The following is a 25,343-nucleotide window of genomic DNA, read 5'->3' on the forward strand; positions in this document are numbered from 1 at the left end:
TAAATAGGCTTCAGCTGTTACATACATTATCCCAGACAAGGCCACTGGTCCTGTGCCACTGGATGCTGTGCTTTTCTGTTCCAACAGACTGCAGCAATCCCAGCTGCTTAAATACAGCTCTTCAGATTCCATGAGCACAGACTCACATACACTAAGTTCAGTAAATAGAGACCTAGATCCCAGTTACTGAAAGGCCAAACACTGTCAGATATTGTGGTTGTCTGACTAAGAATGTCTCCAGCTGCCGGAAACTAAAGTCTTTGGCTCTGGTTCCTGTCACAGACTCAAACAGGGAGCATGGTCAGACAAACTTCACCTCTTGGCTCTGTGTGTGTTGAGCAGATTCATTAGCACTCAGGATATCAGCACCTCTGATCTACAGAAATAATTTATTGCACCCTCAGTAAGTACAAATATTTACATGCCAGTTCTTTTTGTCTGGTTTCCCTTTCCCCTCCAAGAGAAAATACCAAAAGAGGAAAACTTAATGTATTAATGCAAAATCTAAGTCCATTACTGTAGAAGAAATGGAAGAAAGTTCTTAGCAAGTGGTATTTTCCCCACAAGGCACAGATAAAAGATTTGATAATCATCTTAGGACGTATTTTTTAACTACTATTATACAATGGTGTTCCCAAACAAAATCATTAGTAGGATAGTTTGGACATTTTGGAGACAATTTTTTGGATGAGTTATTGCCACATTTTCACATGCTACTTGTAACCAAAGCAATCTTTCCTATGAGTATTACTATAAAATTGTTTTAATCTCAGGACAAATTAGAAGTGAAACTCAAAGTTTTTAATTTTTTGGTGATAATGAAGAAATATAAATATGATTTTAAAAATGTACAAAGTAAAAGTGAAGAATTTGCTCAGTGTAGTCTGGATCGCTTGACTCTGCTCATTTCTGCTGGTGCTTTTCTCTTCTGTGATAATCCAGTTCCAAGATCTGTGTGATTCTGAAGGTAAGACTCAGCTTCTGGCAGGAAGTAAGAATCCATAGGGGGAGGTGGATCCTTCAACAGAGGGGAAAAAAATACAAGTGGGTTAGTTCAAGAAGATTCTGAGAAGGAAGAAACAGCTCACTAGTTACCTAATACTGAAAATGGGAAAATGAACATCGCACACCTCTATTGTGAAAATGTTTTGTGAGCAGTTCCATACCCTCCAGATCCCACTGCCAGCACCAGAACAAGTCATGTTACAGCACTTAAATTTGAGGCCCCAGATCAAAGCACTCAGCAAAGGCACTCCGTGGCCACATTTCCTGACAAAGGAGGCACGTGACTGATGGAGAAGCAGTCCCTTCCAGAGGGTTCAGGAGGCTGGGGCAGAGGGAGGTGAGGGGCCTGTCCCACTGCCCACAGGGTTGTGGAGAGCACCCTCAGGAATGCACACCTGGATGAGGTAGTCAGCTATGTACTCTGGCTTCAGGCAGTTCACTCCCTGGGCTGCTGCCTCTGCCACGTTGACTCTGGTGTCCTCTGGCTTCAGCTTACTGAAGTCAGCAAAGAGGTGAGTCGCTTCTTTAAAGAGAGACACAGAATGACCAGAAAACACCTACAGACAAAACACACAGACACATGAGTTTACTTTTGTGTTTCTTCCCCAAGACAAATGGCAGCTCATGATCTTCAATTTCACTTCACAACCAATGGGAAACAAACTACCATTTACAGCTGCATTCTATACCATCACACACCTTCCCAGAGGGTGATCTTTCTCATCAGAGCAGGGCATAGAAACTATCCTCAATTCCCACCAGCACTACTGACTTGTGTGACCTCAGACATGCTGCTCTGTCTGACCACTTGCAAAGTGAAGACAACATAGCTCTTTTCTCCCACCCTTTGACCATGTCTCTGCTATGCTGTGTAAGCAATTTTGTTCATTAAGACCTTTTACTGACCTGAAAAATGCCCAGCACAGTTTAACAGAAAGAAAAAAGTTAAACATATTTCATTATTTTTTTCAAACAATTACATACTTTTGCTCCTCCTGACTGAAGAAGGCGCTTGAATCCTGCTTCCTTTGTTTGATCAACATTCAGGATCACTTTCCAGCCACTGAAAGCTCCCTAGATAAAAGACAATTTAGTCAAAAGTTCGCTGGTACTGCAAAAGTACAAAGACTTATTGCATTTTCACTTTGCCCCTTCTGAGAATATCCACCAGATAAAGGACTTGGAATTACCTAGTTTTGTCTTTAAGTGTAAATGCCAGAAAAAATTCCACAGAACATACAGCTATTGGGCCACAGTCAGACAACTTGTCACCAAACTCCCACAGCCTGCACAGCAAGATGAGCAAACCAATCTATGAGAAGACCCTTGGCAATGAGTACATTTTCCAGAACACCTGACACATTTATAGAAACTTAACCTTAAAAAAAAGTTACTTGGAGGCAACATTTACCCCTGTTCCCCCACCATGCACTCAGATACAGCAACAGCACCGAGGCACTGGTTGCCTCCTGCAAACACAGGGGTTTCCAAGCAGGCAAGGAGTATGGAGGATTTGCCCCAAGAGTTCATTGTAAAAAGATTACTGCAAAACACATGCAAGTCAAGATTTACCCTGACATAACTGAAACACCACCTTCCAATGAACACTCTACTGCAATGCCTGATCTGAGAGACGAGTTAATTTGGGGAGTTCAAGTCCCACTTCCAAAAATGTCACTGAAAGACTATGGAACTTGCACTGCAAAAATCTTAAAAGGTGCTTTAGGAAAGGTACCAGTACCAGTTGTGGTTTCCTCATAAAGCTGAGTGAGGTTGGCTCCCCACTCGGAGCTCTGAAGCACAAGCATCATCTTCCTGGCTATGGGATGTTTACATATATAAGTAGCCACATTCTAGTTTTGCAAAACAAAATTACATAACTAGAATATATCCAGACAAGACATTTTGTTCCTTGATAACAGGACAGGTTACCTTTCCCTGCCAGTTAAGTCTCCAAGTTTCTTGGTGACAATCCCTGTCCTGTCCACCCACACGGTACAACTTGCATCTGTGCAACTTACAGGAGCATCTATATACCTCAACAGTACCCGTTTCTCGCCTTCCTTTATGAATTTTTTTCCTCCACCTCATGGCTGCCAGTGCTAGTTTCTTCTGGTTCACATTGATTGCAGGCAAAACATTAAGTATGGAATTACTTCCCCACTCATAATCTTCTTCCTGGAACAACCATAAGCTTGAATTACAAAGCAGTCCTGCCAACTTCATAAGCAGAAAATCAGATTTTAAAAACCCACACCAAAAGAAAAAAAACCAAACCAGCAACAAAACAAAACCCCAGAACAAATTCCACCTCATTCTAGCTTTATATACAGGTTACATTTGGCCAAAACAGCTCGGTGAAATTAAAGATATGGCTCTAAATTGCACATATGTATCTAAATCAACTCATGTTTTCTGTGACATCAAGTCGTGTACACAACCAGATTCACACTGCAGTTACCTACAATGGAATTAACCAGCAGGGAAAGCAACTCACCACACTGCACACCAATGACTTTATATTCCTGCAGTATCTTCTAAAAGAATGAAAGTGGGGTTTGCTACATGAAAATGTGAACAGTCTCAGGCATTATTTTAAAGTTAGCCTGGTCAGTGCAAAAAAACTGCTTGACCCAACATAAAAGTAACAGTTAGGGAAGTGAGAGTCGAAAGAACTAGTGTTCAAAAATGTTTATGCACATGGTCATAGAGTCAGCTTATTAAAAACTAATGTATGTTAATTTATTGAAAGGATCAAGATTTACTTCCTGGTGTAACAAAATACATGTAAATTTAGCTGACACCAGTGAGAATTTATCAGAAAGTACTCAAAAGACAGAATTTTCAAAAGTAACTGTAAAAAGTGTAAGTATTTAATTTATATCAGGAGTTCGGTCCAGAACTAGTTTTCAGACACAAATTTCCCTGACTTTGGATACTCCAGAATTCCCAAGGCTCAGGCACTGTAAACTGCTGGTTTTGAGAGGTTGTCTTTTCCTACCAGTGCAAAACTGAAATAAATGCAACAAGGTAAAGCACAGTAATGTCCCAAGAGCAGGGTGACGTGCCTGAACAAAGCAGCCAGCTCCTCTGCACGCCTCCAGGTAGGAACGATGGAGCACCCACTTCCCAGCCGCCATCGAAGCCAAGAATTTCTCATTTCGAAGAGGATGTCCCACAACAATGTGTGTGCAACTTGGATCAAAGTACTGTTTCTCAAGCACTACTCCACCTTGAAATGAGGAATGAATTCGACTCAAATTATCCAAGGGTTATGGCAGACCACAGAAAAAAATCAACTGAAAGTGAGAATTATTTCAATTCAGATAAAAATAACTCAAATTTACACTGCAAGTATTCTCATTGAAATGACATGGGCAGAAGCTGGCAAGGAAGGAGAAGCAGCCAGGAAAGAGTGGCTCTGTAAGTGCCACTGCAACACAGACAAGAATGAGAGACACCAGGACAGCAGATCCTGGGCACTCCCAACAGTGAAGAATGAGGCTGTTGTGGAGACAGCTAAAAGAAAACTGCCAGAAGACAAAACCATTGCTGTTTTGTGGCAAAGCTGATCTGTTGCATAATAATAATACTACTATACTCAAAGAATGTCTCACAAGCCAGAAGGCCATAAATTTGAGACCTCAAATCTGATGAGTCACTAACAGAAGCCCTTTCTCTCCCGCAGTGAGCCACAGCTGAGCAGACACATACAGACACATACTATTCTTCGCATTTCACAAATATCTGGTACCTAATTCCTCAATCAGATGGCAGTAATCAAATCTTTCTTGAGGATTAAGAGAAGACAGCTGAAATTTACGGTGTTTTTCTGGTTCTTCATCAGCCTTCTCATCTTCTGCGACAGCCTAGAAATACAGTAACAGATTTTGAAAATATGACAGAACCTTAGGTTGACAGCTGACTGTGTCTCTGGCAAATATTCTGAGTTATTTTTGTATTAAGTTTTCTTAAACTTAATACAGGGAAAAGCAGAACCAAACCTGTCAATCACTTGAGAAAAAGCTTGGATCTTATCAAATCATCCTTAGGCTCCTGCTTGCATATCCTCTTGGTTCTCCCTTTCTTTAGGGCACAGCTGAACCAACCTGTCAAGAAACTAATCCTCCATTCACATCTACTGAATGCCAGGTTGAACACATGAGGAACTCAGCACTGATCTATCACACTGCCTCATTCATTCAGACTTCTGAAGTCTGAATTCTATATTCTTTGAGGGCCTTTCCAATAACATGATGCATTATGCCTCTAAAGATACAGACCTGCTGAAAGTTTGAGCATTAAATGATACACTGTGGGCAAAAAACTAACCTCATTGTCCTTTCCAACAGCAAAATAGAATTTTAATCCAGGTTTTTGGCAGACAAATGATTTTCCATTTGAACCTCAACACAAAATTCCACATGCCACCAAGGAAACAAGGGCCCAGCCTTTTTTCCATGTCTGAACAAACAAGCTTTATCTTTCTAAGTGAACAGTATTTGTTCGAAGTTTCGAAGAAAGGAGTGGGGAAAAAAAATCAAACTGCACAAAAATAAACCACTTTAAGATTTTAAATGCAGATATTCACCCATTTTATATTTACTATCAAATTCAACATTTCTTAAAGTGTCACTACATCTTTCAGAACAGAAATCATCATAAATATTTCTCCATATGACAAACCTTTTCTTTGGGCTCTGGTGCCACAGGAGGGTTAGCCAGTGGGAAAGCAATGCTGGGGGCCTGTGGAGTGGGAATCAAGTTTTCTTTTATCGGTGTTTCAGGATCTTTATGTACAGGATTCTTTAGATCTTCAATCACCTCTCCACCCCCAGCCTCAGGAAGAACTGTGAAAGAAAAGCATTGTTGCATGGCTTGTCCTTGGCAGAATATAATTATGGATAAAGTAAAAAATAACGTAAAAATAAATAAAACCCCCACAACTGCTGCTACAACATTTACAGTTATTTTTCACCACTGCCTTTCACAGAAATGTTGTTCCTTATACCACACACCACCAACTGTAATATTGCAGACTCATGTCCCTGGATGCTTTGCTTTGAAAAAGACCTGAAAACCTCAAATAACCTCATTTCTCTGGCTAAACTGCACTGATTTTGTGGGGGAAAAAACCCACCAAAAAAACCCCCCAAAACCTCCAACAAAGAAAACCCAAAAAAAACAAGCCAAACCAGAAAAACTTGAACAAAAACAAATTAAGCAAAAACAACATCAAAAATCAATCAAATGCATTTAGCTATTTTTTGTCAACCTTCTCGAGGACATGGGTCAGTTTTCAGAAAGACTATTGCCACAAACAGAAACTCTACAAGTTGACTGAGGGAAGGACTTGGCAGCAGGAGGGAGGCAGTGAGGAGAGAGAAATAAAGGATTCTGCCATCACTGAACAGGAAGAAAGCAAAAGCAGATGAAAAACATCTGGTTTTGGCAGAAAAAGCATGTTGCTTCCTTAGTCTTAGCAGTAGACTTAAGACTTCAATAAGAACAGGGAATATAGATAAAGTATCTGCACTGAATCCTGACCCAAGCATGTCCACCAGCAACTTGACACATCTCGGTTTTTGAGTTTATCTTCCTACAACTCCATTCTTCACCTATGAATATTTTCAGTACAATGAAAGATTCTGCTGCTGGTATTCCCATTTGAATTCCTCTATACCTACCTGTTACTTCGAAACCAGCTGTGGTTCCAGAAAAAATAAAGCAAACAAACAAAAAAAAACCAACTTGGAAAACGTCATAGAGTCTTCCAAGTTGGTCTTTTTTTTTGGAACCATGGCCATCTATTTTTAGATAGGTATTGCCCTGTCATTTGACCACAAATGGATAGGAAAGGTTCTCTCAAAGATGTAAAACTGTATTTTAAAGGTCTCAGAGATCAAATGGGTGCTGTTAGAGGATACTGCATTTCTGATTTTACCTATACCAGCAATCTCTGCATCAGGTACAGATCCTCTAAGGGCAGACTCATCCATGTTCTTATTGGCATTACTGTGACCTTGATCAGTGTACTGGGAAGGACTATTAGGCCACTGAAAGTTGCTGACAAGTCTTGCTCTCTCCTCCCTCGCAGTAGGATCGTCCCAGATGATCTGCTCACTCTGGGATGGCTCGGTGTTTATATCCATGAGTGCCTGACGGGACTGCCTAAGGGAAAAAGCACAGGTGTCTTAAATACTCATTTTACAGAAGACTACTGTTCTAAAAGGCATCCAAGTGACCTCGTTATTAGAAATCATGGCTAGGAGAGGGGAAAATTTCAGTATAAAAGCTATTCTGGCACCCTGATTTTGTGAATCCAAGTGTCAGCTTGGCTGAAGAAAGGCACATGAAGTATCAGTAGATGTTTTTATTATGTGCATATTAATAAGTTATTACAAAAATCAGTGTACCTTACTCTTTACTGAGCCTATTTATTTGCAAATGAACAGCAAGCTAAATGAATAATTTTGCAAGGCTTCCATTACTTTCTTACTGTACCTCAGCATTGATAGAGTTCAAATCCTATTCTCTGTTTATAAAGAAAAGAAAAATAAAAGAGAAGAACCATTCAGAGGTTGAATACCTACTACTTGTATATGATCTACATGCTGAAATATCGCAGCATTGCTTTCTTCAGACTGTGCAAGAACACTAACTAATATGAAGAAAAAAAGAAGTAAACCTGTTGGCATAATTCATCTGAAAACCAATCACAGTATGTGTATGTATGGATGGATGGCCAGACATTGCAAACGCAGATTTGGGCAGGGCTCTCCCCACATGCCCTTCCAGCCTGTGCAGTGGATTTTTTAGGTCAGGCACAGCATGCACAGAACTGGCCCCACCATTTAAGTCCTGAGGTCCATTTGCCACGGCCGAGCAAGCTTGGACAGTGACAGTGAAGTCCTCGGGACTGTCACAGCACCCGGTACTGACCCTGCTCAGCATCCGAGATCTGACGGGATGAGATGGCAGGGAGGCTTTGAACTGCCAGGGAATGGTCCCTACTGAGACTTGAACTCACGTCCTTGGGATTCAGAGTTCAGAGTGCTCTCCTTTACACCATGGGACTGCCCTACCAATCATACTATTCTGTGAGGTTTTGAAAAACAAAAGGTACCCACTATGAATTAAGACAACATTTTAACTTTATCGAGCACATCCAGCTAAAGATTCTAAACTGTAAGAGAAGCAACATCAGTAGAAACAGACAATACATTTGAAAACCCTGGAGACCCATTCATGTTTCAATGACTGTCTAAACAAGCACAGAGAGGATAAGATAAGATACTCTGAAACACAAATCAATACCTTAGAGCTTCCAAGACCCTACTGCGGCCATTTCGCACAGACCGTGTGCTATCAGGAGTGGCTGGAGAACCATCAAAACTGCTCCTTGAAAGGGATCTTCTTTGCCCTTGTGGTTTCACCAGTGATGTGGCAGACATGAGCTCCTGCAGCTGCCTTTGGAAGTTCTCTCTCATTTCTAGTGCTTGGGTTAAAACTTAAGAGAAGGAACAAAACTCATAATATCATGACTGTTATATTGCAACAAGTGAAAAGTGAATGACTGTTCACTGTTTCAGTGAAAACTGAAATTCCAGTCAACTTCCCCTTGCACTGGGATGAAGACTGTATATTAAGGAGAGAAAAAAAGTATCTAGGAAAACTATGTATGCCCCAAGTCACCTACTCTTAGGCACAAGAAATCTCCATTTGGCTCACTTCTGAATCTGCTCACAGGATCTAACTTTGTATACACACGTTTATTTACATAATATACACTCCAAAACAGCAATTTGTCATGTTAAAGACGAACTTCGGTGTTTTAAAAAACAAAAAACCCCAGCAATTAAGTGCTTTCAAATGGATAATCATAGTTTCCTTGTGGGCTGTCAAATTCTTTAAAATAGAGAGGAAAACCCTTTCCTCACATCCAGCAACAATAGCTGTACTTGACCCATATATAAATATGCTACCGAAAGCTTAGAGATCTTAACACTCAGCACCTGAAACTCTAAAAGGCTCCTATTGATAGTTTTGTTTACCAGAAACATTCTGAAAGCAGTGATTTACATTTACCTCCTTTGGATTCACTGGTTACAATTTGTTCTTCCCCTGTAGTGACTGTTTCCTTTATTTGGTCAGTAGTTACATCATCTTCAGCATCATCTTCATCCACTGGAATAATCTAAAACCAATGAAGACAAATAGATTCCTTATATACCAAAATTTTTTGCTTTTTAACCATGTTTGGCACTTGTATAAATTCTGAAGATTATTAATCTTGCCTTAGTGTAAATTCTAATTTTTCTGCTACTGCAATGACAGTAGAATAGTGAACAGTATCATCAGTGACAACTCCTTTTCTGCAGTCTAAATGTCTGCTATGGTAAGTTCACACTTTAGATATCATTACCCACAAGAGGAGGCAAAGACTGAACCTACATCACCTCAGATTTGGAAAGCAAATCCTGAAAAGTCTGTGTATCCCTCCCTCACCCTAGAAAAGGAACATCACAAGTGCAAAAAAACCTTGAGGAATATCTGCAATAGCTACTATTAACTAATAGTTAAACCTGATTTAGGACATTGCTGAATAAGCATCAACATTTTTAATAGTATATTAATATAACCATTAACTGAAGCAAATGACTTCATCGAACATGAATTTCTATCACACATCATACCTCATTCTCTGCTGGGTTTCCAGTTGATGGTAGTTTACTGGAGGAGGAGAGACTGACATCTTGCACTGCACTGATGTCCAGGCTCATTTTGGGATTATAAGTGTGAGGAAAGAGAGATTCGGGAAGCCGTTTATATGCCTGGGCACTCTGTAATTACATCAGTTAACAAGAGAAAAGTGAGGAACTAATTGAGATACAAGAAATTTCACACCTAAACACAGGAAAAGTACAATATATCTGCCAAAATCATCACTTTACACCAGGGGAGAAAGGTGGCTGACATTCTGGGAAACACGTAGCAGAAGTGTGCAGCGGAAGAGAAATTGTTTTCTCCTCATAGAGAACAAGGTAAAAGTAGATCAGTGAAAACAGGTCACTCAATTTATTAGTTCAAAACAGAATGCAAAACATCAGTCCCTATACATGTGCAGTATAAATGCATACAGAAAACCCACTGCCATATAACTGGTTTTAAGCCTCCATTTCCCCTCACTTTTATAAAGGGAACAAAGCAAGTTTCATACCTCTAAAAGCCAGTGTTCTGAAACAATATGTATACCCCGTTCTTTAACAGATTTGTACTCCTTATTGTTGTCATTCTGTCCTCCCTTGTAGATGAAGTGTGTTACTGTTTCATCAAAGCACCACCTAGAAAAGAAAACAGAATACAACCTGAAGACAAAATTAAAAGCATTACTGAAGAAAATAAAACTAAATTGGATAAACATATGGAAGAGGAGGTGTTTTGCTTCAGTTTTTGTTTTGTTTTTATTCAAGTTAAGTGGAGTTTTAAATCAGTTTCAGAAAAGAATGTGTGACTCAGGATGAGAGCTTTTTCTTCTGTTATATTGAGCTGCAAGTGAAATACTGATTCTTGAAGTTCAAAATAAACAAAATGAGGAATTCTAACATTTAAACTGATAAAAACTAGTATTTGCTATCAAATGCAAGTTATCTTCAGCATTTCTAACCTACTACCAAACATAAGTGAACTTCCTTCACATCATGAATAACACTTACATATATAAGTCAGTAGCAAAACACATAAATCAGATTTAGTGTAAGCAGAATTCTGTATTAAATCACAAATATTAGTTTTTAGGTTCTCTTCATGACAACCTATTTTTCCTAAGCTTTTGTAGGATTGACATAGTCATGCTTAAGATCCAGGAAATAATTCATTTTGAGCCAGGGAGAAACAAACACAAAGTCACATCAGAATGAGAATGTAAAATATAAAGCAAATGTTAAACCATCCAAAAGGTAAACTTCTTCACATATGAAGAAGAAAAATTAAAAAAAATCTGCAGTTCAGGAAGACTTTCCAAGACAGACTTATCAGCAACACAGAGACTGGAATGTGGCAGGGAAAGATGGTCTTATTTTGCATTAGAAGAGGATGACTTTGCTATTTAAGATGGTGAAATTTAATGTTTAGCTATAGCAAAAGGCCTATTAGAATGCAAAGACTCGTATTTATTACAAATCACATCAGTGCAGAAGCCTAGAAGCCGTTTGTATTGGTTGATACCTGTAGTCTGCTCCAAGAGAAGCTGCTACTGCATTCAGTTCCCTTTGCCTCTTATCAAGTTTTTTACTAACACATATCACAACGTCAGCGAGAGGCTTGGGCTCTTCTTCCTGGTCAAACAGCAGGGATAAAAAACAGGAGAGTCACTACTGGAAGGTTTCTGTATCAATAACAAAAATACTGCATGCTACACTAAATATTAAAGAAAAAGATGCAATAACAACAAAGGTAAGAAAGAACACGCTTCCTCTATTTTTGCTTCTCCCCAACTCCATGGTCAAAGCCCGGCACTATTATCATACCATACACTAGGAATTCCAAGACAAAAGATTCCCTTTCAGCCAATCTCCAAAGAGCATATTCTGCTCCTTTCATCACAGACTGAACACTTCCTGAACACTGAAATTAGGGAATTAGCAAAGCTGATGCCACTTAAGTATTTCACTGTACTGGAATGAGAAAAGTAAGAATAAGAAGCTACAAAAAAAGAAGTGACAGCCTTCCCTTTCTGAAAGTCATTAGCTTTCCTGCCCCTACTCTGCTGTAAATGGTACTTACAAGGCAAGCAATACATAAATGTTCCCCTTCCTCCTACATATTTTTGTTTTCTGTCACTAGGGTGGATTAGACTGCAGAGGTAAGATGATTACAAGAAAGAATAACTTGGTATCTCTTTAGAAGTGAGGATCTGATCACATCTTGTGCTTCCTAGTAAGCACAAGAGCAGCACCTTACAGAGGAAGGCAGGAAAACACATACATCAAAAAAGAACTCCTAACTTTAGTCCAAGACAAAATATCTAACCCTGTTCAGCTGGAGCCTGGGAATTTCTTAAGTGTGATGAAATTGTCTCATTCCAATACTACCAAGTCTAAATTGGTACATATTTATATGCCATGTCACGTAGCAACTGGCTAATATCCAAGACAGTTGTACAGACAGTACAAAGAGGGTTTAAAATTCTTTGCCTTCTATGAGGAAATTCTTCTATCTTACCTTTCTTTAACTGTTCCTTTATCAATCATATGGATTTGTACTCAGATAGGTCACACATCACAAACTCCTTTGTACTCAGATCACAAAAAGATGTGGCTTTTTCTTAATTGAAGCTATGCTCCAGAAATTAAACTCCAAAATTTCCTACCTCTTCTGGCTGTGCAGCAGCTAACTGAGGGCTGGCAGTAACAGCTGCTGCATGCCTTGAGCTGTTTGCCAGTGCCAGTTTCAAGTTTCTGCCAATGACTTCAGAGAGAGGTGTGCTCGGTTTCCTGGTTTTTTGATTGGGACCTCTTGGAGTTTCCAAAGCTGCCAGAGCATCCTACCAAAAACAAAAGATACTGACTGACTTTCATGAGCACTTCACAAAATTCTCACTCAAGTTTCACAAATACAGTCTGTAGTTAGACTTTCCACTCCTAAACCAGGACACTGTACTACAGGAGCAGCTACCAAGTGCAGCTGTAGTACCACTGCACAAAAGCAGTAAGACAATCCTAACCTTAAGAGGCTGCATAAGCAAAACAAGAAGAAAACAGTTTATTAATCTCTTTTCACTGCCATCACTGAAAACTGCCCTCAGTGGAAAAGCCAGTGGCCAAATCCAGGTATTCCCAATTCCAACCAATTACTTTATACCTCACTCCACAAGAATCCTATATGAGTATGTGATTTTACCTGCACCCTTAAAATATCATTTCATACTGTCCGTTTTTTAAAAAAAAGACAAATTTTGGTCTAGAATATCTTGCTTTTGAAAATTATCAGACTGGTAAACTATTAGGATTTTGAAAAGCAGAATACCAACTGAATCACAGATTCGGTCACTCACAGAATGGTTTGGGTTGAAAGGGACCTTATAGTTTATCATCTCATTCCAACTCCCACAACCATTAGCAGGGACACCTTTCACTAGACCAGGTTGCTCAGAGCCCCATCCAACCTGGCCTTGAAGACTGCCAGCAAAGGAGCACCCATGACTTCTCTGGACAACCTGTTCCAGTGCCTCACCACCCTCACAGTAAAGAATTTCTTCCTAGTATCTAATCTAAACTTACACTTTTAGTTTGAAGGCATTATCCCCTGTGCTGTCACTACACGCCCTTGTAAGAAGTCCCTCTCCATCTTTCTTTGTAGGCTCTCTTTAAGTACTAAAAGACTGCTCAAAGGTCTTCTGGAAGTGTTCTCTTCATGAAGCAGAACACGATAAGGGAACATGGGGTTTGCAACATATGCAAACCACAACAAAATAGCCAACTCACAAACAACCCCCCAAAAAACCGAACAGCTTTGCAGGAATTTGGTGCTTTGATCTTTCAGTTAAGGCCTTGACAATGAAAAACAAACCTGAAGCCTTCCAAAGCACACTTGAGGCATTCAAGAGCTGTTCCAGCACGGATATTCCCTCAGTGTCAGGGTTTTCTTAGGCTGGGTTTTCTAGCCTTTTGTGGCCTTCAGAATGAGACACTGAACCCAAAACTCCAATGTATTTTTCAATCTGCAGTAACAGCTTCCTAATTGCTGTAACGCTGTTACATTAAAACACATAATTAAAGTAACATTTCATCGTAAAATAAGCACACACTTGTTTCCAAATACCTACAGCCAATTATAAGCTGCCTTATTACAATTCTCAGTCTTTAGATGCAGAGAACACAGACTGTGTACTGAGGTGTACGACACAAAAGCATATGATGCAATAAGCACAAAGGAGCTTTGTTAAGGACATTATAGCAACTACTAGTCAACAATTTTTGTCCACAGGTCACTAACTAAAACTATATAAATAGTTTTCCTGGCTTTATTCAAAACGGAAAGTCTGTATGTGAACACCATAAAAATGGATAAGCACAGGTCTCTGTGCTGCTTTGAAGTTTATGCACATCTTTAACAGCACTGGCTCTACAGACTGAAAAATTTGCAAAGACAATCACCTTTACATCAAAAGAAGGCTTGAACAACTTGTCCTTGGACAGAAATTTTGACGGTGTGTCAAGATGCAAAGACGGTTCTTTCTGTAGTGGTCCCCCTTGTGCAACAGGGGTTGTTTTCCCAATGTGATGAGAGATGACAGCCTGGAAAGCTTTACTCTGGAACCTGTTGATATCAAGTGGGGTCACAGCTGGTTTTTTTCCAGCTCCAAGAAGACAAGCAGGCTGTTCTGAATCAGGATCTTTAACAGTTGCTGGTGTCTTGCTAAGCTGAGTAAGGGAACTCTCAGCATCTTTAAAAGAAAGAAAGAAAAGACAAGCAAGTAAACTAGTTTTTCTTTTGAACACAAACATCGTATACATTTATTTAAAGAATCAGAAGTTCACTTGACCTTTCTTTCATATCCCTCCCAACAAATGCTCTGAACTGACAATTACATTGTAAAAGTCAGCACTTCAGTGTCTCTTTGAGTTAAATACTTAGTTTGAATTCCACAGGTATGAGCTTGACCCTAAGTGTCTGAAAAGGACCAAGCAATCCCTGATCCACTAACACTTCTGCAGTTCCACACAGAAGTATGGCTGACTTATGTTGTACAACTACCAAAATACCAATATAAGAAAATGATGTAATACACATCAAAACCTTCCCTTTCAACATTAAAGCTAACTCCTCGTCTCTGGCTCCATACTTCCTATGCAACTTAAGATTTCTTCTGCATTCATACCTCTGAATCACATCTCTTTAGGTCACCATGTATACATCCACCCGCTTATGCCTCTGGGTTAACAGGACCAAGATTTAGCTAGGAACAAGGTGTTTTAACTTGTCCATCATAAATACTTCTAGATAAACGTGACTCATCATCTTAATAGCTCAAAAAGATTTAGCACAAGAATTACTTTTACATTTTAATGCCTGTTTCCCGTGCCCCCCCACTTTGTTTCCTTGAAAATGTAATATACAGGTAAGACGTGCCTATGTCAACAACATACCTTCCGTCCTCTGACTTAGTGACCCATATAATTAATTCATGAGGGCACTTTTAAAACAGGTCTCCTAACATTCAGTATTAAATCATTTCAGTCTGCATCTTAATATGGGAGAAATAATGCCAAATAAAAGGTGTGAAATAACTGGAAAAAGAGCAGAAGATGGGGTAGGCATGAAGGACTGAACAGAGCAGCTTCACATCATTGCAGGCTAACAAGTATGAAGTTTAAGCTCAATTCCCATCCAAGCTACAGAGCAGCCTATGTGCCAAAAAAGGACAAAGCAGAGACACTGAGCTTGAATCCCAACTGAGTGATAGCCACAAGTCTTCCACAGACTTGCAGCAAAACTCACAGTATCATTTCTGTAATCATGACTCAGTAACAGGAAAAAAATACAGAAAAAATATAGTTACTCTGAGCAACCTGACCTAGGGGAACGTGTCCCTGTCCATGGCAGGCGGTTGGAACTAGGGGATCTCTAAGGTCTCTTCCAACCCAAACCATTCTGATTCCGCGTTAATACTTGGAAAAATATCCTTTAGCTCCAATACTTTGAAGGTGTTAGGAAAAAAAAATTTATCATACCTTTCTTCTTTATGGTGAACGAACAGTACACAGACACAATCATATTCCCTAATAACCAACCTTCAGCCTCTGCATTTTCAACTAAGAACTTGTTTTCATCTGCTCTCTTCCCTGTCCTTGCAGACTGCAAAAGCCAAGCTACAGTGACTGCTGGCAAATTCCACTTCTTCGCAGCTTCATACTTGGAACCATTCGGTTCTCTCACCACAAGGTGGGTACTGGCAAACATTCCTTTTTTTATGTTGGCTTTCCGCACAAAGAACTCTTGGACTCTGCAATTAGATTAATAAAATGTTTATTGACACAATCTTTCAAAAAGATGGCAGAGCTGAGAACTCATCAGCAAAGAATTTAGTTCAAACAGCCTATAAATCAGATCACCTCATACTCCAAGCTACACAACACAATCTTTCCACATAATGACCAAACATGTTTTTTGTAATGTTTTTCAAAGATCCTGATGAACTGGGAGCAAATAATTCACCATGTCAGCTCCTAAGCAATGCTGTGCTATAACTGGTCATGAGGTTGAACCAAATAATTTTGAAGAAGAGGAAGAATGGTCTTTTCCTGGACAAAAGAAGAGCAACTCAGAAGGCCTGTAAGACCTGACTTTTATTGCTCTGTTCTAGAGCAAAGAGTTACTGAGACTCAGTGCTTGGGAAATATGAGACTGAGCATATTCTGGTAGAAATTAGGCTGTGCAAGTAATGACCATATTTCTTTAAAGAAGAAAATAGAAGAACTATATAATAATATCTCATTACTTCAACAGCAGGTTTTGTAAATAAAAAGAATTCAAAAGAGCTTTAACTTTAATCTTTGTAGAGAAGAAATGAAATAGATAATGGCAGCACACTGGCTGTCTAAGAAGAAGAAATGGTGACAGGAGACATACCTGGCTCCCAGCAGCCCTGCCAGGTAAACAAGGGAGTCTCTCTCTGCACCAGTGAACTGGCTAAAAGAAAGAACACAATCTTCCAGAGGGGTAGCTCCTTCCATTACCAGGACTGGTGTGAAAAGGGGATTGGACTGGACATCTAAAAGGCGCTGCTGTTCCACACAAGTTATCTTAAAGAAGGTAAAAGATATAAAAATGTATATCAAGCCAAACAGCAACAAAGCCAACAGTATTTTAGCAACTGCACATGTGCATTTATGGACTCAGCAACAAGCAATTCTGCTTCCATTGTAACACCTGAGACAAATTATTTCCCATTGAATCAGACAAATGCTTTTCTAGACCACTTCAATTTGTCAAGTTTGACATACTGAGCCATTATTTAGAACTTTTAAAGTTATTTAAGTTTCAACCCTGGATACTCCCTTGAAGTAGTTCAAGGTGTGATCTGAGGGCCTGTATAGATTTACTTCACGGAAAGTTACCTAGTACTGAAAAATACCAACAGCAGGTAGTCTGTATCATGTGCCCACTCTTGACAAATACAGTTAGCAATTTTTGACTTTTAAGCTATAAAGGTGACTTGCCACAAATAAAAAAGCTATAAAAAGCATGAAAGAAGCAAAGACATAAAAAGAAATTGTTACTAGTCAACCAGCTACTTCTATAGTTCAGCATTTAGACATAACACTTGTCAGACCTCATAATGACCTCTGAGTCATGACAATGAAGTCCTGTTTAAATAGAGTCCGATAGAAAATGAAGCGAAACAGACAAAAGACACCCTACAGATGCAGAGGCTTTAATTAAAGCATGCTTTCAGTTAGTACATTTCACATGAAACTACACTAATCTCTCAGTATCTTATTTATATTTAAGCCACCAATAATCCTGCATTCTGACAAGAGAAATTTCTAAAATAGATACCTATATACTTGTGGAATTGAAAATATGCAACTCCCTTACCAGCCATGTATTTGTGACCACATCACCAACAGTTGGCTTCACTGTGCACCCCAGTAAAGGTACCACGGCATAGTCCGCAATGGTTCTGCTCTGCAGTGGGAGAACCTTCCCAGCGTTCTCCTTTATAACATCTGCAAGGCAGGACTCGTCCTCTTCACCAAAGCCCAGAAGAAGAAATGTCTTTCTGACAAATAAACCTCCCTGAGTCAGTGCACAAGACTCTCCCAAAGAACCATTACAGACAGAAGATTGATTCTCTTCTTGATCAGTTGAGTTAGTAATATCATTGAAGGTTCTGGACGTTAGCTTTTCAACTTCATCTGAAATGTTAAAGAAAAATAAACAAATGACAACCCAAAACAGTTTCATGAAGAAATGACAGTATTCTGCTATTTTCAGACAGGTTTTAATTAAAAACTGTTTTATATAGGCCTGTTCAAATTTGATTTCTGAAACACAATGTAGAAGTGAACATACTAGATGTGGTTAGCTTTTTAATAAGCAAATCCTGCAAACTCAGATTCTAATTATGAGCAGTTAAACTTGCTACAGTATGCTGAGCCTAGAACATACCTAATGTAGAATCATTATTTAAATATTGAGAGAGGAAGTCATCTTCAGCAGCTTTCTGGTGCCGTGTGACATTCAGAGCTTCTTTCTTCAAGAGACTGTTTTTTTTAGGAAGAACAGACTTCATTTCAGGTTGCTCCAAAATTGGATTCTCCAACAGCTGATAGTTTAGAGGGATGTAGTGCTCCACTGGACATAGATAACCTTTACTACATGACTCCAGCAACCATTTTGCTGTCACTATATGAGGCCTATAAAATAAAGTGTTATAGAAACGAGTTACAGCAGGTTTCAGACCTGTGATTGTTATTTCCCACTCCACAAATACTGGTATATACACACACATGAAGTCTGTAACTCCTATACTAAACAAGCTTTGGGTATTTTACAAACCTCAAGACTTTTTTCAATTCTTTCACTCTGAGAACAGAGCATTTCATACCTATTTTCTATAATGTAAATTACATTTGCCACTGCTGGTTTGCCAACTTCTTTTTCCTCAATATATTAACAAATAGATGTTAACACCTCTTTCCACCCTTATGAACATTTGTTTTTCTATTCACCGAGGTGACTCACAGCTACTCAAAGATACAGTACAGAGGAGCACACAAGGATGTACTTATGAACACCAGCGGCAAGTCTTCTCATTTAAATCAAGAACTACTTTGTATGTTCAAATCAGTATGTGATTTGAAAGAATCATAGAATGGTTTGGGTTGGAAGGGACCTTAAAGATCATCTCGTTCCAAACCCCCTGGCATGGGCAGGGACACCTTTCACTGGACCAGGTTGCTTAGAGTCCCATCCAACCCAGCCTTGAGCACTGCCAGTGATGAAGCAACCACAACCACCCTGGGAAAGCTGTTCCAGTGCCTGACCACCCTCACAGTAAAGAAATTATTCCTAATATCTAATCTACACTCACACTCATTTAGTTTGAAGCCATTCCCCCTTGTCCTGTCATTACACGCCCTTGTACATGCCCTTTCCATCTTTCTCTTTATGCTCCTTCAGGTACTGGAAGGTCACAATTAGGTTGCCCCAAAGCATTCTCTTTTCTGGGATGAACAAATCCAGTTCCCTCAGCCTTTCCTCACAGGAGAGATGCTCCATCCCTCTAATCCTCTTGGTGGCTTCCTCTGGACTCACTCCAACAGGCTGCTGTCCTTTCTGTGCTTGGGACCACAAAGGTGGTGGGAGAAAGAAAACAAAGTGTAAGGAGATCTTATGCAATATAGTCACAACAACCTGTGAGCCGTCTTGTCCAAAAAGTGTTTCAGCTCATCGTTATTTTCCCCCAAAACGACATGAGTAATGTCTTCATTAAGGTGATTAAATCGAACACCACCACCAAAATTAATAAGTCTTCTCATCTTGTCTAACTTCTTGCCACTGAACCCACATAGATAGATCTAGAAAGAAAACAGAGCAATGAATAAGGTTTTAAAAATGTTAATTTAAAACAAAAGTTAAGAAAGAAATAAAAAGTAGAACATTTTGGTAGAATATGTTTCAACTGCTGCAGAACATAGAAAATAGTAGTGCAGCTTCTGAGAAGCAGCAAAGTAAGTATTTATAACTGGATTCATTCATCTTTGAAAACTAATCTAGCAAAGCTTCAATGTTTACTAATGGAATGAACCTCCAAAATTATGAACACACCACCCCCCCAAAATAAAGCTCCACACTAATTCTAGAATCCATTCACTACAGTGTTTACATATTGATGTCCATGAATATAGAAAATACATAATTTTATATTTATACTACATATTTAATACAAGTATACACACACATGTAGACAAATACACACAAGCTACAGACTGTAGACACAAAATAAATCTGGTATTTGTTGCTGACCATGGAAACAATTTACTGAAGCAGCAAGTGCCAGGGTTTCAACATAGTTGCTTTCACATTAAGACTGAGCATTTCAAAGTATAAATTGTTAAACATACTCGACACCCATCTAGCAAATCTTCAGGGACTTGAAAAGAACTTAGGTCCAAGTTTTCCAGCTCATCAGGAAGAGGATCCAGTCTGCTGCTCGTAACAGAACTACATGCAGTTTCATTAACACCACTCAAATTGATATTGGAAATGTGGCTGACATCCGAGAGGGTATGATCTTTAAATAAAATTAAAATCAAAAAAGAGGCATTAGATTTGGTTCATCTCTTCACTGCTTCACCAAACAAAATACAAAACTGCCACAGATTATTTCACTGTGCTGCAAGGAAATGTAAAGCCTGAAGAATGAAAAAACTAGGCAAGTAGAACCTTAGGTTAAACTAAGGGGTTTATTTACACACAGATTGATTATGGCCTTGCTAGCAAGAGTGCTTATACACCTCCTGTTTATTCCTAAATAGATGTCAGCTATGACATAGCAGCCAATGAGACTGATGTTCAATGCGTTTATTCCAGTTTTGTGGACACCTGCTAGAAATATTCTTACAAATAAACAGGGCTCTCTGTAGCAGAGAAATCAACAAGCTCAGTGATTTAAAAGAAGGAATCAGCAGCAGGTAAACACAGACATTAGAGGTGACTGTGTCTTTCATGTTACCAATGTGTGCTTACAAAATACTTTTAACTTTCCTTCTGTTAGTAGCATGGAGTTAGTAAAAACAAGCATACGAAGAAAAAAAAATAACCTCAAAATCAGCATTTGTACCCCCTCCTCAAGACTGCTGTAAGAGTAAATTCATTACAATCAATGGCTTTAAACTTCAAACACACCAACAGTTGTGCTTTTTTAGGTCTCTACAAATATACACTGCTGATTCTTAAGCAGACAATCATACACCTAATTAATTTCATTTTTTTAACAATCATTCACATGTTTCAAGTCTACACACGTTGAATATTCAATGTGCATAAAAGCCATCTGATGGGTTTTGAACTCAAGCAGAATCTAGAACCCAAACTCTCAAACAGCATTGCAAAAGCAGGCACCTTGCTAATCTCAAAACAGTTCTTCCTCCTTAACATAAATGTTTCCTACCTTACTTTTAACATATTTTAAAATATCTTACTTACTGTCAGTCTTGTTGGCATCATTTGTAGGTGTTGATGTACTGGGTGCATTACTCAGTTTTGATCCAGCCTCTACTTTATACATTGTCTCATCCTGACAGAAACCTTTCTTGATGCTGTCAGAAAACCACTGCACAGACACACAGTGCACGTTCCACTTCTTGGCACATTCATACTTCTGACCTTTCAAATATAAACAAAATTTTAAAAGATCACAATCACTAATAGGCTAAAGCTTCAAACAGTGATTGCTGAAGGGTGGATGGACATTAGGAAAGCTTAGAAACTCAAATAACTTATTTTAATGTGCAAGTTGTGTTATTCTGCACTCTACTGATAAGCTGCTTATTTCTCCAGTTAAGAGTAAAAAATCTCATGGATGGCCCATGGGTACAGTATAGCAGAACACTAAAGAAACAAAAAAGAAAAAAGGCTTTGAAAAGCTTTCAAGCATGCAAAAAAAAAGAAAAAAGGTTAAAAAATCCCAGGATGCTTCACCATAGGGAGAGGGAAACTGGGAAAAAAAGAAAACTCTTCCATACTTCTCACAATAAAACTAAAATCGTTTCATCTTCCAAGAGGAAGGAAAAGGAGCTTTCATTTTATCTTTCTAGGGAGTTCAGAAGGCACAAAGAATAATCAGTTAAAAAACATCAGGCCACAATGGAATTTCAACCACAGTGTAAATTAAGTCCTATCCAGCTCTCCCCAAAATATGAGGTTTTCTTTTCTTTACTCCCTCTAGGATTCACCCTTTTTTCTTCCATTAAATACCATCTGTATCTCTGGGGTTTTTTCCTCTTTTCTGCTCTTTCTCATGCCTTTAGAGCAAAGCAAGGGTGCCCTGTGTTATTCCTTCCAACAACAGTGATTGCCTAAACAGAAGCAGTGAGAGCAACACTGAAGCAGACCCACAGACAGTTCAAACTCTTATGTTTACACATATTTACGCTACTTCAGTGCAAGAAGCGAAAGTGTCAGTTCTACCTTTTGGCTCTTGAACAATGAGGTGAGTACATTCATTCATCTTGAGCTGCCCTGTGTACTGCCCCCCGTGCTCAGCAGTGAGACGCTGCACCTCCCTCCTGTCTGAACTGTTCAAGCCGGTCACGCAAATTGTGCAGCCAAGGAACACGGGACACGCGTGGTCTTCCATGTTCACATCCGTGTACCTCATCATGCTACAGGAATGACAGAGAGAAAAAGAAAGGATTATGTTTTCTTCCAGTAAAATCAATAGAAAAAGAAAGTAGCCTGTGTTAACACAAGAATTACCAGTCCCCAAAACAAAACCAGTCCTGTTTTTTCATACCTTTGCTGAGATTTATCCCACAATGTCTTAACCCAGGAGGGAAGCAAAATAGGTTTCTTCAGAGAAGCAGCTACCAAGTACTTCTTGCTGCCAACTTCTCCAGCTATAAGGTGAGTTACTGACACATTGAGGTCTCTGTACACACATCCACCCATCATCTGCACATACTTATGAACTTCCTCCTGGATGGACAAAAAAATTACAGAATATTATCAAGAAAAAGAACCTACAGGACAGTCATGTTCACCTTAAAAAAACCCCCAAACAAACATGGATTTCAATTGTCCATGGCTTCCCCTAAAAAAAAATTCCAAAAAGACAAAATGGATATATATGAAAGCCATAGAAGCATTCCATTCTATTTTCAGTTATGATAAACTGATCATAATATATATCCTTAATAAAAACATTACAATCACACTGTATGAGCAAAATGTTATTGGTGGACATTTTAGGCAGTGTTCAAAAGAGCTACCAGAGTAAACAAAAAGTAAGCTTCTGCAATAAACAACTTAACCCATAGCTGACTGGATATTAAACCTTTACCATGTAGTCTGAGTAACCAGCAATGTTGTCTGTAGCATGACAGTCACCTAGATAAACTAATCAGTTAAGTGATCCATCTAGTTGGTCAATAAAAATCCCTAAAACACGTATTTACTGCCATATCAATACACCTCAAATATGATTATATATGCAAATAATCATGTGATACATATATGTACATGCACAGATATCTCACTACATATGTATTTATATACTACACATACTTGCAAGACTCCCTCTTTCTTCATACAACTTCCCACAAGAACTACACACAGTCTACAAGCTGCAGAAGACTCCATAAATCCAGGCACAGTTAGACATACACAGTGTGACTGCTGCCTTCTGAAGCAAACATTAATGACAATCGGCTAAAGAATCCATTTTTTGGAAGGCATTACCCTAACATCTTTGTCAAGGCTGGTACAGGACACTGTCACGTCAGCCATGGTCATGTTGTACACGGGATACTCGGCTCTCGGGACGCATCGCTGGCACTGCATGCAGTACAGGACCACCTGTGGCCCAACAATCCTGCACCCCAGCTGCAACAAAATTACACAAAAAGCACAGAGAAAATAAGCAGAGGGTACACAGGTACCAGGAAGGTCTTCCTTGTCCCTGAATCCCGAGAAAGGCAGGGTCCTTGGTCTGTCCTCCCCATCCTCTAGCACCCCCAGGTAGGTGACAGTTTTGGTTTTATTTTCAGCTGTGGATTTTCTGTACAATCCTTGTAGATTTTCTGGCCTCAGTAAAAGCAGCAGATGCTATGGGTAACATGCCAGAGAATTCCAGCTAGCCTATCTTTGTCTACTTAGACAATTCTTTGCAAGTCAAACCAAATCATGTTCATCAGGAGATAAAAAAAAAGTGTAAGAACTAGCTTAGGGACTCCAGGAGAACCAGAACTATTTATTTTTCCACATGTTTAAAAACAGTGATTCTGCTTTGCTAGCCATCTTCTCCCCTAAAGAACACACAAAAAAAGGGTGAAGTTCCCACTGCTTCACTCAGTGCAAGAGAGAATATGCAGGATAGAAGTATGGACATGAGTGCTTCCAGAAAGGAATAATAGAGCTAGGACTAAGTTGTTGGCTATCATACCTTTTTGAGATGACTGAAACCCATGCCTCTGAAAGGATCACAAATGTAAAGTGATTTATCATTTTCTTTTATGTTGAGTACTGTTTCTTCTTCAAGGATCTGGAGATGTTCTTCTGACTGGAATTCTTTTATAGACTGCAGGTAAATGATGCATACAACATTTATTAAACTACACAAGTGCACCTCCTTAAAACAACTCACAACAAATCCACCATGCAAAACACCTCATGGGTGTCCCTCCCATACCTCGAGCCTTCATAACACTCTGACTTGAACATTCATCATACACACTTTCAGAACCCGATCCTGCCACACAGTGCCTTTGGCTCCCACTAAGCTCCCAAACTGGGAAATAAAGCACAGTGTCCTCCTTAAGTTTGCTTAGTGCTTAGATGAGAGACCACCATTCAGACCTTCAGCATCACATGTCCCATCACTACATGTCAACAGCTTTTGAAATGGCAGTTATTTCTTGAAATAACTTCCTTAACAAAATTGTTCCTGTTCAACGAACTTTATTAAATACTAAGCACCTGTGCTATGGAAACAGCTTTATTTTCAGGGGTGCACACGTATTGTATGGCACATCCAGCTATGTCAACACAGAAACCACACAGCAACACACCAAGCCCACGGACAGAGGAGAGACCAAGCCCACTTACCACAAGAGCTTTGGAAAAATACTCCGAGCTCCCAGGAGACTTTATGAACTTCACAAAAAACGGCTCCTTACTACTTCTCATCCTTTAACTGAGAAGCAAATTCCGGTGAGCGTCTGACCACCCCTCTCGGCCCTGGCCCCGTCCCCACGTGTGCGCCCCACACCGCCCGGTCTCGGCGCCCACTCCCCACGGGGACGGAGGGGAGGGGCAGGCAAGAGCCCCCCGGGAGGCCTAAGGTACCCTGGGGCCCGTGCTGGGCAGGGCGTGCCCGGCGCTCTCGGCGTCCCCACAGCCCCGTCTCCCACCGTGGCAACAGCGGCCGCTGCCCCCCCGGACCCCGGACCCCGGACCCCGGACCCCGACCCCGACCCCGACCCCGACCCCGACCCCGACCCCCGACCCCCGACCCCCGACCCCCGACCCCCGACCCGGACCTTTCACCGGCCCACCGCCGCCTCCGCCGCGGGCGGGAAACCGGCGGCGCTCGCACTGCGCAGGCGCGG

The 25,343-nt window shown here is 39.9% G+C and overlaps 1 protein-coding gene across 2 annotated transcripts; it reads right to left on the minus strand.

The window, feature by feature from the left end:
• Positions 1–188: 188 nt before the first annotated feature.
• TOPBP1 (DNA topoisomerase II binding protein 1) lies at positions 189–25,334 on the minus strand. Of its 2 annotated transcripts, none has more exons than XM_071561240.1 (28): positions 25,275–25,334; positions 24,841–24,928; positions 24,179–24,313; positions 23,476–23,619; positions 22,532–22,713; positions 22,207–22,400; positions 21,223–21,402; positions 20,139–20,308; positions 19,429–19,592; positions 18,181–18,428; positions 17,608–17,927; positions 16,639–16,811; positions 15,801–16,012; positions 14,163–14,452; positions 12,377–12,550; positions 11,233–11,342; positions 10,226–10,349; positions 9,702–9,848; positions 9,094–9,202; positions 8,323–8,515; positions 7,028–7,176; positions 5,692–5,855; positions 4,760–4,874; positions 4,074–4,237; positions 3,043–3,183; positions 1,990–2,079; positions 1,401–1,562; positions 189–1,018 (listed from the first exon to the last, which is right to left on the minus strand). In XM_071561240.1, the coding sequence occupies exons 2-28, from the start codon at positions 24,919–24,921 to the stop codon at positions 875–877; spliced, it is 4,479 nt and encodes a 1,492-aa protein (XP_071417341.1). In that variant the 5' UTR covers positions 24,922–24,928; positions 25,275–25,334; the 3' UTR covers positions 189–874. The 2 variants fall into 2 exon arrangements, with proteins under 2 accessions (XP_071417341.1, XP_071417340.1); XM_071561239.1 differs by having other exon boundaries at positions 6,950–7,176.
• Positions 25,335–25,343: the final 9 nt, after the last annotated feature.

The sequence above is a fragment of the Pithys albifrons genome, chromosome 7 (genome assembly GCF_047495875.1).
Source record: "Pithys albifrons albifrons isolate INPA30051 chromosome 7, PitAlb_v1, whole genome shotgun sequence".
NCBI classification, from domain to species: Eukaryota; Metazoa; Chordata; class Aves; order Passeriformes; family Thamnophilidae; genus Pithys; species Pithys albifrons.